General features: G+C 42.4%; 1 protein-coding gene across 6 annotated transcripts in view; it reads right to left on the reverse strand.

Moving 5' to 3' along the window:
- Positions 1 to 14,570, reverse strand: part of AMN1 (antagonist of mitotic exit network 1 homolog) — a 61,980-nt gene extending 47,410 nt beyond the window's left edge. For 2 of the 6 annotated variants that reach the window (XM_073321475.1, XM_073321503.1), the window contains exons 1-2: positions 14,289 to 14,375; positions 2,522 to 2,654 (exon numbers count right to left, since the gene is read on the reverse strand). Coding sequence is in view for 2 of the 6 variants with exons in the window: in XM_073321459.1 (XP_073177560.1) it covers positions 14,289 to 14,350 (62 nt within the window). In the remaining 4 variants the exon portion in view is untranslated. Of the gene's footprint in view, positions 1 to 2,521; positions 2,655 to 2,949; positions 3,341 to 14,288 lie in introns of all 6 variants that reach the window. The other 4 variants (XM_073321493.1, XM_073321484.1, XM_073321459.1 and 1 more) reach the window with 4 other exon arrangements.
- Between the last annotated feature and the right edge of the window lie 1,605 nt (positions 14,571 to 16,175).

The raw sequence follows: 16,175 nt of genomic DNA on the forward strand, positions 1-16,175 counted from the left end.
CAATCTCTTTGTCGTGAAAGTGCAGCTTACAAATGTAGAATTTTTTTGTTACATAACTGCACTCAAAACCAAAACAATGCAAAACTTCAGAGCCTACAAGTCTACTCAGTCCTACTTCTCATTCAGCCAATCGCTAAGACAAACAAGTTTGTTTACATTTACAGAAAAGATAAGGCTGCCCACTTTTTACTTACAATGTCACCTAAAAGTGAGAACAGGAGTTTCCATGGCACTGTTATAGCCGGTATTGCAAGGTATTTACGTGCCAGATACTGTAAACATTCATATGTCCCTTCATGCTTCGGCCACCATTCCAGAGGACATGCTTCCATGCTGATGATACTCATTAAAAAAATAATACTTTAATTACATTTGTGACTGAAGTCTTTGGCGGAAAATTGTTATGTCCCCTTCTCTGTTTTACCTGCATTCTGCCATACATTTCATGTTATAGCAGTCTTGGATGATGACTCAGCACATGTTCATTTTAAGAACACTTTCGTTGCAGATTTGACAAAATGCAAAGAAGGTAGCAATGTGAGATTTCTAGAGATAGCTACAGCACTCGACCCAAGGTTTAAGAATCTGAAATGCCTTCCAAAATCTGACAGACATGAGATATTGAAAATGGTTTCAGAAGTCTTAAAAGAGCAACACTTTGATGCAGAAACTACAGAACCCAAACCACAAAAGGGGGAAAAATCAATCTTCTGCTGATGGCGTCTGACTCAGATAATGAAAATGAACATGTGTCAGTCCGCACTGCTTTGGATTGTTATTGAGCAGAACCCATCATCAACATGGACGCATGTCCTCTGGAAGGGTAACTGAAGCATGAATGGACATATGAATCTTTAGCGCATCTGGCAAGTAAATATCTTGCAATGCCGGCTACAACAGTGCCATGAGAACACCTGTTTTCACTTTCAGGTGACATTGTGAACAAGAAGTGGGCAGCCTTATCTCCTGCAAAAGTAAACAAACTTGTTTGTCTGAGCGACTGGCTGAACAAGAAATAAGATTGAGTGGACTTATAGATAAGAATCTGAAGCACAAACTTGTTTCAGGTCACAGGTGGAGGCTTAAGATTATGGGGGAGAAAGAAAAAGAGTGGTGGGTGACCTATTATTAGGAGGAGTTCCTGGTTCTCCAGCGTTAGTACCTGTTAGTAAATATTAATGCTTTATTAGTTCTTTCTTTCTGTATATTTGATTCATTTATATATTAACTATTCTTTAGAATCTTTATCTTCAACAAAGAGTATGTCTGAATTCTAAGGCAGCATTACCTCCTGCAAATTGTAACCAACCTTGTTTGTCGAGTGATTGGCTGACCAAGAAGTAGGACTGAGTGGACTTATGGGTTCTAAAGTTTTGCGTTGTTTTTATTTTTGAATACAAATATTTTTTGTACATAATTCTACATTTGTAAGTTAAATTTCATGATAAAGAGATTGCACTAAAGTACTTCTATTAGGTGAATTGAAAAATACTATTTCTTTTGTTTTTTATAGTGCAAATATTTGTAATAAAAAATAAATATTGTTGTGGTTCAAATGCAAGACAAACAAAGCTTTTAGCAAGCAAGCGGGAAGGTCTGCCGTGTCGGCTTTCCAGCCTCTCCTTTATTCTTTCTCCACTCATGCGCATTACATACTCCAACCGCAAAAGGAAACAACAAAAGGAATAATATGACTTTGATTAATATTCTTATTTACCAGCTTCTATCTACTACACTCCTTGCTCTCAGGCCTTGAGCCCAGTCCAAGGAAGCTTCCCACGGTTCATGTCCTCTGGGCGACTTCCCATGGTCCATGTCCTTGGAAGGAGCAGTGTGTGCACTGCTCCCACACAACACTCAGGGTGTGCCCTGAATGTTTCCAGGTGCATGAACCCTTCAAAATATAAAGTGAGCACTGTACACTTTGTATTCTGTGTTGTAATTGAAATCAATATATTCGATAATGTAGAAAACATCCAAAAGTATTTAAATAAATTGTATTCTATTATTGTTCAACGATGCAATTAATCACACGATTAATCTTGATTAATTGTTTAATCATGCAATTAATCGTGATTAATTTTTTTAATCGCTTGACAGCACTAATTTAAAATATTAAAAGGGATCTTTTTACAGCCTTTTTTTAAAAAAAAACTTCTACTCTGCAATGCCCACTTAGAGGCCTGAAAATATAACGGATGTTGCTCTTGATGTAGTCCTTTTCCATTAGATAGAAGTGCAAAGGGGATATTATTCATGATGCATACTTCTCAGATTTATTATTCCGGCCTGAAGAAACAGTTTTGTCCTTGCAGCTGGCTGTTCTTAATCTGAAGGCAGCACATGGTAGTGCATATTTGTACTAGTAACAATATCAACATGTCTTGTTTGAGATATTTTTCTCTATGTTGTAAATTCACTGCTCCCTACCTTTCCCACCACCCATGTCTCACAGTAGCTTTCTGTTTTGAGAGATTTACTGTTATAAATTTAATGGGTTCTCAAATACTTATGAATTTACCTTGCTCCAGATCCATGTCTTAATCAGAGTAGACTTGTATTTTGCTTTTTGAAACATCTATGAAATAGTGCTGGATGAGGAATAATGGTGCTTGTGCAAATTAATCCCATACATTCACACAGGTAAATACTTCCTTGGAATAGAAGGACCAGAGAACAATCAAATCCAAAAATGTGTAACACATCTTTATTAATAAATGTACACTTGCAGCAGAATTAAATACTCAAGTGCGCAAAATTCAATAGTATCTTAAACCAGGAAGGCTCCTATATTTTGGCAGGATCACTTCTCCCTCTTTTAAATAAGACAAGTTTAGTTCAAACATGCAGCAAGATAAGAGTCTCCAAATGAAATGGATCTTCTGGAAAATTCTCTTAAAACAATCCCCTCACATAGAGAAAACAAACAGATAACACTTATCCAGATACCTTTAGAATGGTGTCCAGAGGGAATACTTCGGTGATGCTGTTCCAGATCAACTGTACATGAAACTGTAAAAACTTCATTTTGCAGACGGAGGGGGAGACTTTCAAGCACATGTCCTACACCTGAGGAAGTGCTTCACACCTGGTTCAGTTCAGGCAGCATTTGCACACCAACTTCCCAGAGGTTATTTTAAATTGCAGTCAAGGCCCTTTAAGAATCCATTCAGCAGAGGCTAGGGGCTTGTCTACATTACCCGCTGGATCGACATGCAGCAATCGATTCAGCAGGGGTCGATTAATCGTGTCTAGTCTAGTGCTCTCCCGTTAAGTCCAGTACTCCACCAGGGCGCGAGGCGCAAGCGGAGTCGACAGCAGAGCATCAGCCATCGACTTACTGCAGTGAAGACACCACGGTAAGTAGATCTATGTACGTCAACTTCAGCTACGTTATTCACATAGCTGAAGTTGCGTAACTTAGATCGATCCCTCCCAGTGTAGACCAGGCCTACGCATGTGCAGATTTACACATCTCTGGACCATCTTGGCCAGATTTACACATCTCCAGAGCTAGCAGCACCCGATGATTGGAATATAGCAGGTGACTGCAAACTCTAAGTGAAGTAGAGGTTGTAAGCAACCTGCATCACCACAACTCCTCCTCTCAGGTCCAGTGTGCCACTGTAAACCAGGGGTGAATCTAACTGGCCAATAAAATAAAATAAAATGGAATTTCCATCCCGCACGAAATTCTGAGATTTTGAAATTTCATTTATTGCCAAATTGAGCCAAAAAGTCAAAATCTCAGAGTTGTTCATGAAATGTTTTGATCTTATCAAAACATTGTTTCATCTTTTCCATTTTGATTATTATAAGTAGCAAAAGTTGAAATGATAAAATTAAATGTTTCAACCCTAATTTACTGTCTAAAATGTTTAGCTGCTGGCCAATCAGTGACAAAATTGTTCCAACAAAGATTTTCAACCAGATCAACTCAGTAATGACAGCACACCATGAAGTCAAAGTCAATACCCCCATTTCATAGATAAGAATCTGAAGCACAAACTTGTTTCAGGTCACAGGTGGAGGCTTAAGAATATGGGGGAGAAAGAAAAAGAGTGGTGGGTGACCTATTATTAGGAGGAGTTCCTGGTTCTCCAGCGTTAGTACCTGTTAGTAAATATTAATGCTTTATTAGTTCTTTCTTTCTGTATATTTGATTCATTTATATATTAACTATTCTTTAGAATCTTTATCTTCAACAAAGAGTATGTCTGAATTCTAAGGCAGCATTACCTCCTGCAAATTGTAACCAACCTGTTTTTATCTGAGTGATCGGCTGACCAAGAAGTAGGACTGAGTGGACTTATGGGTTCTAAAGTTTTGCGTTGTTTTTATTTTTGAATGCAGTTATTTTTTTTAACATAATTCTACATTTGTAAGTTAAATTTCATGATAAAGAGATTGCACTAAAGTACTTCTATTAGGTGAATTGAAAAATACTATTTCTTTTGTTTTATTATAGTGCAAATATTTGTAATAAAATATAAATATAAAGTGAGCACTGTACACGTTGTATTCTGTGTTGTAATTGAAATTAATATTTGAAAATTTAGTAAACATCCAAAAATATTTAAAAGAAATGGTATTCTATTGTTGTTTAACAGTGTGATTAATCACATGATTAATTTTTTTAAATTGTGCAATTGTTTTTAATCGCGCAACAGCCCTACAAATTAATTTTTTATTCTCCAAATATCTGAACAAATAAACTACCAGGTTGGATGCTCGTCTGATTCACGGTCTTTTTGTGTAGTTCCCTTTTTTGAAGTTAAATGCTACTGTGGTGGGCTTCTTGGGTATTTCCTCCCCAAAAAGGATGTTAAATTTAATTACATTATGGTTGCTGTTATCAAGCTAGTTCAGATATATTCACCTCTTGAACCAGATCCTGTGCTCCATTTAGGGGGTAAAATCAAGAACTCCATTTAGGGGGTAAAATCAAAATCTCCTCTGGTGGAGCCCAGGACTAGCTGCTCCAAGAAGCAGTCATTTATGGTGTCTAGAAATTTGTCTCTGCACCCTGTCCTGAGGTGACATGCAGCTGGTCAATATGGGGATAGTTGAAATCCCACGTTATTATTGATTTTTCTATTTTTGTAGCCTCTCCCATCTCTGTGAGCATTTCACAATCACCATCCTTGTCAGATAGTTGATAGTATATTCCTTCTGCTATACTCATTATTCAAGCATGGAATTTCTATCCATAGAGATTCTACGGTACAGTTTGATTAATTTAAGATTTTTACTATATAAGATTATAAAATAAGGTTATAAGGTTTTTACTGTTAGCTACTTATAGCAGAGCTAGAAGGAGGACCTACCACATCATCCAGGAGGTGTCCCATGGTCTTGGCTGTCAAATGGGCCCTTTAAGCAAAAACTCATTGTTCAAATTCCCCTTTCATATTCCCTACCTATGTATGGATCAATGTTCCACTTGTCTCGGATACATCCGCCCTCTCTTCCTTTAATCTTATAAAAACAACTTTAATTTGCCAAACAGCAGCAAAGCTAATTATAACCAATTTTACCTAACAACTACCTACTTTCTTATTTTTACATCAGGTTCCATCTTGCATTATCAATATTCCTTCACCCTTGTTAAAAATTTTGGCAACACATCACCACCTTATTCTATCCTGTACATTCTTCAAATTCCTGATCTTCCCTTGGGCTCTATCCTTCTAAATATTAGTTTCTTTGTTTGTTTTTTCTAACCGAAGTGTTTTACAGGGATAGTTGTGTTCTACTTCAGCTAAGAGGAACACCACAAAGACAAAAACATAGCTTGGAGTTTCACAGAGAATATTGTTACCATGACCTCATTATTATCTCTCATTTCTCTCTCTCTCCCCTATCTCTTTGATAGCCAATTTGCTCTACTCTTTTGGAGTGAGGGGAGCTCGGATACAATAATACATATAGTAATTGCCATATTTTTATAAACTTCTTAATAAAGAGTGAAGATACTATTATTCTGTATGGAGAAGTTGCAAAAACTGAAGTATCTGCTCCTCTTTGCTAATTTCTTACTGTTACTTCCACCGAGTTGCTGTCTGATGCTTCCTATAACAGTGGTTATGGTCAGTAAGATAAGACCTGTGGCTTTTTGGATACACATTGCCTACATGTGACATATACTTAGGTGCTCCTCTTCCATATTTTGTTTCCAAACGAACTTGAACGAGTTAGGAATAAAAATGGCAACAACCACAGTTGTGTAAAAATATTAACCTTTCCCCTCATTTTCCTATGACACTCTCTACAACTGCAATGACCTGATAAACTATAAAATCCCTCATTACATTTTTTCAGCTATTCTTCTCCCTCATCTCTTCTTGCACCATTCCAGCCAGGCTTCTAACACACAATTCAATTAGGCTTGTCTACAGCAAACAGTGCCCCTTCAGGGATGTCATTTATTTAATCCAAGGCCGAACACACCTGCAAGCAAGTCTTCAGACCCAGCATCCTAGCTAAAAGGAGCAAGTTAATATTAGTTTGTATTCCCCATCTAAGTCCACCTGTCTCCTCTGCCCAGGCTCTTCACCTCATTATTGGGACACCCATTCTGGAGTCAGGCCTACTGCCAACACCCAAGAATAGGGTTCCTTCCCTAGACTCAGGGTCCCTAAAGGGGTCAAACCATTGCAGCTATTCTCTGGAGTGGCGTATTATTCTTCTGGGATCAGGACCTCTTGTCACTGTCTGGAAAGGTCCTTCTGCTAGGACTAAGCCTTTCTAGGACTTTGCAACTCATAGTCCTTTTGGAACCTGCTCCCTGCCCCAGCAACACCTCTCCTAGATTCCCTTTTCTGGTGAGCTCTCTAACCAGCTCTCCTGACAAGTCTCTTTCCTCAGGAGCATCCTCTCTAAGTATTCTGGGGCTCCCTGCCTGAGCCCTCATAAGTCTCTATGAGGCCCTGTGTTCTATAGCTAATTAACTGCAGCCCAGCCACCTAGGTAATTAACTACTGACAGGTGGATCTGGGTTGGCTCATTCTCCTTAGCGGAGCCTGTCACAGGTAGACTAGTCCCTGACTCCCTGGAAATGGCCAGCTCCCATAACACAAAACGTGATATCTAGGCACAATAAACATTTAAGTTTCCAAGGAAACAGAATGATAGGTTTAAATATATAATTTTCAACATTCAGTGAACATTATCCACAAAATGTGTTGTCAAGTCAATCTTCAGTCTCAAACAAGTAATCAGGGTCCCTGGCAAGATAATTATAAATTTTGAGTGCAATTATATATCTATTGTTGCTACACAGGACAAATGCTCAAGGACATGAAATGATAAGACAACGTATTTACTAACGTCATCTATGAGGAAATCCTGTTATCATTTGGAATCAGAGCCAGTGTTAGAAAGAACTCAGAGGTACTTGATTATCCCTATATTCATTCCTCTCTAGACTCTGCTGCCTTTTTCCAAGTAGTCTGATTACTCCAAAAGTGAAAATGGAATACCTTAGGTCACCCTTAGGTCATCAATTGCTATCAAGTCCACGTTGCTAGTAGCAGTGATCAAAAAAGTCATCTTCTAATAGTTTTTTGGTGATTACAGTCTGGTTACCATTGAACAATTATCCACATTACAAATATCACCAGCATATGTGGAACTTAACTGACAGTCTCGTTAGCAGTCACAGCAGAGAAGCCAAGGATTCAATGAGCCATCAACAGTGAGAGACAATATTACCCTCATCAGGAGTGAGGGACATAGGACTGTGGAGAGGAAACTGCTCTGCTATTACCTATTCCTGTTTTTACAGATTAATAGAAGGTTTCAGTCTCCATGGCTCTCAGGCTATGAAATTCACTTGAATTAACTCAGACACCTTACCTCAGACTCATTATGCATGAGAAAACTTAATCACCTTTTTAAGGTTTTGAACCTACAACAAGCTCCACGCACACAGACCCCAGCACCTGTGAAGATCCTTGGCTCTAGGAGTCTGCCCATGTCTACACTGCAATTAAGAACCCATGGCTGGCCTGTGCCAGCTGACTCAGGCTAGTAGGGTGTGGGCAAAGGGGCTGTTTAGCTGTGGTATAGTTGTTGCAGCTCAGGCTGCTGTCTCAGCTCTAGGAACCTTCCATGTTACAGGGTCCTAGATCCTCGACTCCAGCTCGAGTCCAGGCTCCAGCCCAAGCCTGAATGCCTAAATTGAAATTAAACAGTCCATTAGCCCAAGCCCAACGAGCCTGAGTCAGCTGACATGGACCAGCTGTAGGTGTTTATTTGTAGTGTAGACATACAGATAGAGCTCACTGTATAGTTCCAGGGGAATTCTGCTCCATTGCATATGTGCAGAATTTGTGTCCCACGAAGATTTCTTTGCTTCCCTGCAGAAAAATGACTTTCTTGACAGGGAAGCAAAAGGAAGCCAGAAGAGTGGTCATAAGACCCGCCCCAGCAGTATGTTTTGGGTATCCTTCACCCAGTATCTGGACTTCCCTGCACTGAGCCCTCCACACCCAGGCCCCTCTGCCGAGCTCTATCCCCCCCACACCCAGACACCCCCTGCTGAGCCCCAACCACCTTCACCTGGACCCCCCTACAGTGTCCCATTATTGTTGCACCCAGGACCCCCCAACAAGACCCTGTGCATCCAGATCCACCACTGAGCCACCCACACCCATATTGTCCCACAAAGAACCCTCTCAACAAACAATGGATCCCCCCCACACTTGGATCTTGCCTGCTCACACCTGGTGGACCTGGCATGGAACGGCAGGGCCCTGGGGTGTTTCTGGGGCAGGCCTGATCCTTGCGTTGTGTCAGGGTTGGGTGCAGCCTCACCACTGAGTCCGTGTCCTGGGGGAGAGCTGCACAGTGATCTCCCACCTCTGTGCAGCCAGTGGCCTGTGCTCCCCAATGCCATGCTGGAGCCTCCACATTTATTTGACAAATAAAATATTGCAGAATTTTAAAATATTGTGCACATAATTTTTAATTATTTGGTGCAGAATGCCCTGAGGAGTAACTGTAGGATCAGGTCTTAAGTGTTTACAGGACAGAAGCCTTAATGAGACTGCACTAACTCAGCTTTCATGAAAATTACCAGCCCCAAATTAAAATCTCCTCATGCTCCCTAAACTACGGCAAAAGTTATAATAAATAAAATAATAAATAATAAAAGATATTTTACCTCCCCATTAAACATATTTTCTTGCACAAGATAAGAGCAAATTGATTTTTGCAAAGCTGAATTAATGTAATTTCCTGCACTTAATTTTCCTGGTTTCTTAAAAAACTGAACCACCACCACAACAGAAAACCTGAGCTTCATGATAAACCCTCTGCATACAAGCAAATCTCACTGGATCTGTTCTGATGTGACAGTTGCATAATCAGGATGCAGAAATTTGAGAATATACAATCAAATACACACACATTAAGTAAAAAGAAAAGGAGTATTTGTGGCACCTTAGAGACTAATCAATTTATTTGAGCATAAGCTTTCGTGAACTACAGCCCACTTCATCGGATGAAAGCTTATGCTCAAATAAATTGGTTAGTCTCTAAGGTGCCACAAGTCCTCCTTTTCTTTTTGCGGAGACAGACTAACACAGCTGCTACTCTGAAACCACACATTAAGTCAAAAAAAGAAAAGGAGTACTTGTGGCACCTTAGAGACTAACCAATTTATTAGAGCATAAGCTTTTGTGAGCTACAGCTCACTTCATCAGATGCATATCGTGGAAACTGCAGCAGACTTTATATATACACAGAGAATATGAAACAATACCTCCTCCCACCCCACTGTCCTGCTGGTAATAGCTTATCTAAAGTGATCATCAGGTGGGCCATTTCCAGCACAAATCCAGGTTTTCTCACCCTCCACCCCCCCACACAAATTCACTCTCCTGCTGGTGATAGCCCATCCAAAGTGACAACTCTTTACACAATGTGCATGACAATCAAGTTGGGCTATTTCCTGCACAAATCCAGGTTTTCTCACATCCCCCCCACCCCCATACACACACAAACTCACTCTCCTGCTGGTAATAGCTCATCCAAACTGACCACTCTTCAAGTTTAAATCCAAGTTAAACCAGAACATCGGGGGGGGGGGGGTAGGAAAAAACAAGAGGAAACAGGCTACCTTGCATAATGACTTAGCCACTCCCAGTCTCTATTTAAGCCTAAATTAATAGTATCCAATTTGCAAAGCGTAAGCTTTCGTGAGATGCTTAAATAAATTGGTTAGTCTCTAAGGTGCCACAAGTACTCCTTTTCTTTTTGAAGTATTTGTACAGCTGACAAAAAGAATTTGGCCTGCCGACTTGTTATGCACAATGACATATTGCACCGCAATGTTCTTCTTGCATGTTTTGAGAAACATCAGCTACAGTAATAGGATGGGGGAAAAGCCTCTTTGAAGGATACTGAATTATTTGAAGAAGGGAGGAATACAATTGCATTGTGTATAGCTCTTGGAGGCAACAAGGTGTGCCTGGGCTGTGGTAAGAGCTGGGGCCCATCTACATCTGAAATCTTACCAGAAACAAAAAGTGAGCAACATGAGCAGGAAGCAGGACCTATTTATGTTTTTTAATTGTTTTCATATATGAAAACATTTTGATCTTTTATACCAAGTCCTTTAGATAACAGTGTAAAAAAAGATATAAATAACAACATGAAAAGGAAGCAGAGGTACAAGAACTTTTTCCTCTCAAACTCTGAATAATGAAACACCTTTCATTACAATCTTTAAATGTTTTAATCTTCCACATTACTGAATCATTCATGCTGTAGAACAAGGAGCCCGCTTTCCCTAGACTGGGAGGGAACATGATGACAATTGCAAAGGTTTATTTTTTTACTAGATGTGGCCAGTAGTAATACCCAGCATTTCTATAGCATTTTTCATCTTCAAAATACTTTGAGAGACATAAACTACTAAAGATACAAAGAAGGGGGCCACAATCAAATACATTTGAGAACCACTGGGATAATGGATGAGGAGATTTTGTTCAAATTATCGCGTACAAGGATGGTAACTAATAACATCTGGAATGTAATATGTAACTTGTTTGTATCAATGCGTAACAGGAGAGTAATGGGAAGTGTAGCTCTGTATTAGCCTAAGGGATAATGCTATGTTGATTGAGCTGATACCTTATCACTAGCATACATGTGTTAGCATACTCGTAGCCTGCTATACGGGATGCTAAGATGGTGCTTTGTTGACAATAAACCTAGCCAAGCCTTTGCCACAAAACCCAGCTGTGGCCTCTCTTTATAATGAACATTGAGGTCGACTGAATCAACAATTTATGCTGGTGCAGGGAACACTGGAGTTCCAGGAACAGCCAGGGGAAAAAAAAATTGATGCCCCTGAGCAATGTAGTAAGTCAGCCTAAGTCCTAATGTACACAGTGGTAGGTCAACGGAAGAATTCTTCCACCGATGTAGCTACTGCATCTCAGGGAGATGGATTTACCACAGCAATGGGAGAACCCTTCCTGTCACGGTAGTAAGTGTCTATTCTGAAGCCATGCCACAAGCATTTTAAGTGCAGACAGCCTGAGCATCTACACTTAGGCCTCATCTACTCTGCAGAGTTTTGTCAATGCAAGTTATGTTGACATACAGCCACTGCTGTAGCATGTCCACACTATACTCCTTGTGTCAGTGGAGCGCACCCGCACAAGCAGCTCTTGCACTATCTCACTGTTCAGCTGGCCACAGGGTGCTTTCGGAAGGGTTTGCAATGCCCCGTGGGGGCAGGTACAACATCACATGATGAAGGGTTCTCAATCCCATCATTCCATGGTCATTCTACTAGATTGCCAGATGCTTTTCAACTGCCCTGGTAACCTGCAACCCAGCCATCTCTGTCAGAAAGCATGGAACCCACACTGCCATTCAGTATTGGCTGTGCATTATAAACACAAAGCTATAAGAGGAGCCCAACTTGGGCGGGGGGGGCACTATGTGGCTGCGGGATGCCTTGAAGGAGCATATTAACTCTGAGCCACAGTAATGCATGTGGCTATAGTGTGCTGAGCCTGGCATTGTTTGTTTGCACCATGCTATGAACCTTGTAATGATTGCTGTGTGCACCGAAAAAGTAACACGTTTTAAATCACTTTTTAAAGTAGCACTCAGTAATATAACAAAATTGAAATTGCTCAACAGTGAGAGAGACAGAGACAGACACGAGAGTGTGTGTGTTGGGGGAGTGTGTATGTAAGAGAGAAAGACAGTGTGTGTGTGTTGGGGGAGAGTGACTGTGTCGGCATGCTGTCTCTTTAAGTTCAGACTGCAAGCAGAAGTAACCAATTCTGAGGCAGAAGCTGGTGCACAGGTAGCTGGTGTTCCCCTGTCCCCACATCCCAGCTCAGCAGAGATTGGTACGCCGGCAGTCGGAAGGGGAAGCCCTGACATCAGCCCCTGCCTCCCTCCCCAGTTACGCACAGCACAGCAGTTTTCCCCCCAACCCCTGTAACAGCAGCCTGCCCTGCCTGTTGTTGTGGTCCTATATGAGCTTTCCACACTGAGCAGTTTCAGAGCTTCCTGGGGCTTTGAAATGGGAAGGGTGCATGCCCATGTAGCTGGACGCAGGGCAGCAGAGTTCAAAACAGTGAGTAGAGCAGTCACAGTGGATATTGTGGGATACCTCCTGGAGGTCAGTTACTGCAGTGTAACAAACCGCAGCATCTACACTGATGCATTGTTGATCTAACTTTGCCGCAAAAAGCTCTATGCCTCTTGTCAAGGTGGTTTTATTTTGTCGGCAAAGCAGGAGAGTTTTGTCAGCAGGAGGAGCATTGTAGTGTGTACACCTCTATTCTTTTGCCGACAAAACTGTGTAGCGTAGACCAAGCCTAAGCCTTTGCCTATACTAGACAGGCCTTGTTGGAAGAGCTGTATCAGCAAGTCCTCATAGCATGGACATAGCTTATACCCACAAGAGTGTGCTTTTGCTGGTATTGCTTATATCAGTTCCCCAAACAAAATATGCTATACCAGCAAAAACACTTTTTTTGATGGTATAACTGTATCTATATTAGGCTTTTACCAGGACAAAAATGTCAAAATATATATATATCTCATCCCTAAGCAACATCACTGTACTGGCAAAAGTTTCGAGAGTAGACCAGTGCTCAGTATGCTGAACTGGTAATAATGCTAACATACTGAGCAAGTGCAAGATGTTATGCTATGTTCACTCAGCAAGTTTACTCCTTATATAGTTTTTCCTTCCAAACTTACAAAAACCAGCTTCACCCCATTGAGCAATAGGTACCAGCTGTATCGGAGGTTTAAAATCCAAACAGTTTGAGTCATCAGGGTGCAAACACCAAAGAGGAAGATGGGGGATAGTGGGGAACAGATGGACAGATTAAGGTGGGGGGAAAAGAGGGTTACCACTATGCATGGTAGTAGAGATTTAATGGGGGGATGGGTATGAGGGCAGAGGGGTTAAAAAGCAGGGTAGTGATGGGGGTATTACTGGTGTTGTCCAAACTGAATCAGAGTCCCATAAGGCTCTGTGGCTAGGACAAAAGTGAAGTGGAAAATTACTGTTTGGGAAGCCACAGTTAGATATAATGCAGACCTGGCAGTAGTAGTTTTACCATCTAAGAAAGGGAATTGTATGAAGGGCTGCGTGATTGGATCTTGCAAACAGATGCATTAACAAAAAATATTGAAACTATCTTACTGCTGTCACTACAAGCATGACTGGATAAGGTATGGTATGTAACTAAGGGTTGGTCTACACTAGGACACTAGGTTGATCTATGTCGCTCTGGGGTATGAAAATCCATCCCTCGAGCAACACAGTTCAACCGACCGACGCCTGGGTGTGGACAATGCTAGGTCACTGGGAGACAATAAGGGCGGAGGCATATAACATGGGGGAGGGCAATAAGGGGCTAGGGGAGGTATAACATGCAAGAGGTCGGGGCAATAAGAGCTGGGGGTAGTTATAACATGCAGGGGAGCATTAAGGGTCTGGGGATATAAAGTGCAGGGGATATGAAGAGGCTGGGGGGGTTACAGACTGGGGGGCAATAAGGGGGGATTAAGGAGTGGGGAAATGAAGGTGATGGAGGCATAACACACAAGGGGCCGAAGGCAATAAGGGGGGTAGAACACAGGGGGCCAGGGGCAGGGAGGAGGTGGGAGGTATAACAGACGGGGGGGGGGCAATAAGAACTGGGGGTGGTTATAACGCACGGAGGGGGGCAATGGGGGGGGCAGAACGCGCGGGGGGAGGGGGAAGAACGCGGGGAGGGGCCGCGGTCCGAGCCACTCACAGGTCCAGGAGGAGCCGGACGCCCCCGCAGGCCCCGTCCCAGCCCCCGCCCGGAGCATTCATGGCCCAGGCCGCTCGCTCCCGGCTCTGCAGCCCCGCCGCTCTTTAGGGACCATCCGCCATTTCCGTAAGACGCACAGGGCCGAACCGAGCCGCTTTTCACTCCCTCGCCTCACGTCTCCAGCGGGTGGCGAGCTACCGAGGCCCCCAGCGCGCAGGGCTTTCCGTGCGGTCATTGCCTCGCTGTGAAATCGTGGCTCCCCGTTTCTCAAGAAGGCGAGGAGTTTGTAGCGATCCCCTTAGGGGTGCTGAGGGATGATGGGAAATGTAGTCTTGTTAGGGAGCTGCTTCTTCCCTGAATGGCAGGAGGGCTCCTGAGAGCAGAGGTTTTCCCAGAGCTCTGGGGAAAGCCAGGCTCAGACCCACAGCTGGTGCTCAGTCCAATATTGCCAACCCCCAGGGGTCAGAAACAATGAGCCAAGCCCCCCAAAATCATGAGCTTGGTTTAGAAATAATGAGATTTGTAGAAATAATAGAGTCATAGAAATGTGGCTCGGGAAGGCACCTTTGAGAGATCATCAAATCCAGCCCCCTACGCTAATGTAGGCTCATAAACCTCGACCATCCCTGTGAGGTGTCTGTCTAACCTGTTCCTAAAAACCTCCATGCAACAGGGATTCCATAATAACTAATACATAGTTTTGGGTTCGTGTTGTTTTTTTAAAAAACAACAAGGAGTCCGGTGGCACCTTAAAGACTAACAGATTTATTTGAGCATAAGCTTTTGTGGGTAAAAAACCCACCTCTTCAGATACATGGAGTGAAAATTACAGATGCAGACAGAAATATACTGACACATGAAGGGAAGGGAGTTACCTCACAAGTGGAGAACCAGTGTTGACAGGGCCAATTCAATCAGGGTGGATGTAGTCCACTCCCAACAATAGATGGAGAGGTGTCAATTCCAGGAGAGGTAAAGCTGCTTTTGTAATGAGCCAGCCACTCCCAGTCCTTATTCAAGCCCAAATTAATGGTGTTAAATTTGCAAATGAATTTTAGTTCTGCTGTTTCTTTTTGAAATCTGTTTCTTAAGTTTTTTTGTTCAAGTATAGCTACTTTCAAATCTGTTATAGAATGTCCAGGAAGATTGAAGTGTTCTCCCACTGGCTTTTGTATGTTCCCATTCCCGATGTCCGATTTGTGTCCATTTATTCTTTTACGTAGCGACAGTCCAGTTTGGCTAATGTACGTGGCAGAGGGGCATTGCTGGCACATGATGGTGTATATCACATTAGTAGACGTGCAGGTGAATGAGCCTCTGGTGGCGTGGCTGATGTGGTTGGGTCCTTTGATGGTGTTGCTAGAGTAAATATGGGGACAGAGTTGGCAATGAGGTTTGCTACAGGGATCGGTTCCTGGGTTAGTGTTTCTGTAGTGTGGTGTGTAGTTGCTGGTGAGTATTTGCTTCAGGTTGGGGGGCTGTCTTAGTTCTTAAGGTTCATACAGATCATGCTTGTCATGCTTTTTTCCACTATTGTGAGGATTAGAAACTTGCTTTAAAAAAAAAAAAAGCTAAGATTCTCAGCTGCAGGAGTTGGTGCTTCAAGGAAAAGAGTAAATATTGTGAAACTCATGAGATTTGGCAACATCATCTTCCCCATCCCCGCAGTCTGACTCCACTGAGGCTCCACTAAGACTGTGGTCTATAGCAGGGGTGGGCAAACTTTTTGGGCCAAGGGCTACATCTGGGTGGGGAAATTGTATGCAGGGCCAGGGCAGGGCTTTGGGGTGCGGGAGGGAGTGCAGGGTGTGGGAGGAGGTGCAGTGTGCAGGAACGGGCTCAGGGCAAGGGACTGGGGCAGAGGAGAGGTGCGGGGTGCATGAGGGG

Source organism: Lepidochelys kempii, chromosome 1 (assembly GCF_965140285.1).
Source record: "Lepidochelys kempii isolate rLepKem1 chromosome 1, rLepKem1.hap1, whole genome shotgun sequence".
NCBI classification, from domain to species: domain Eukaryota; kingdom Metazoa; phylum Chordata; order Testudines; family Cheloniidae; genus Lepidochelys; species Lepidochelys kempii.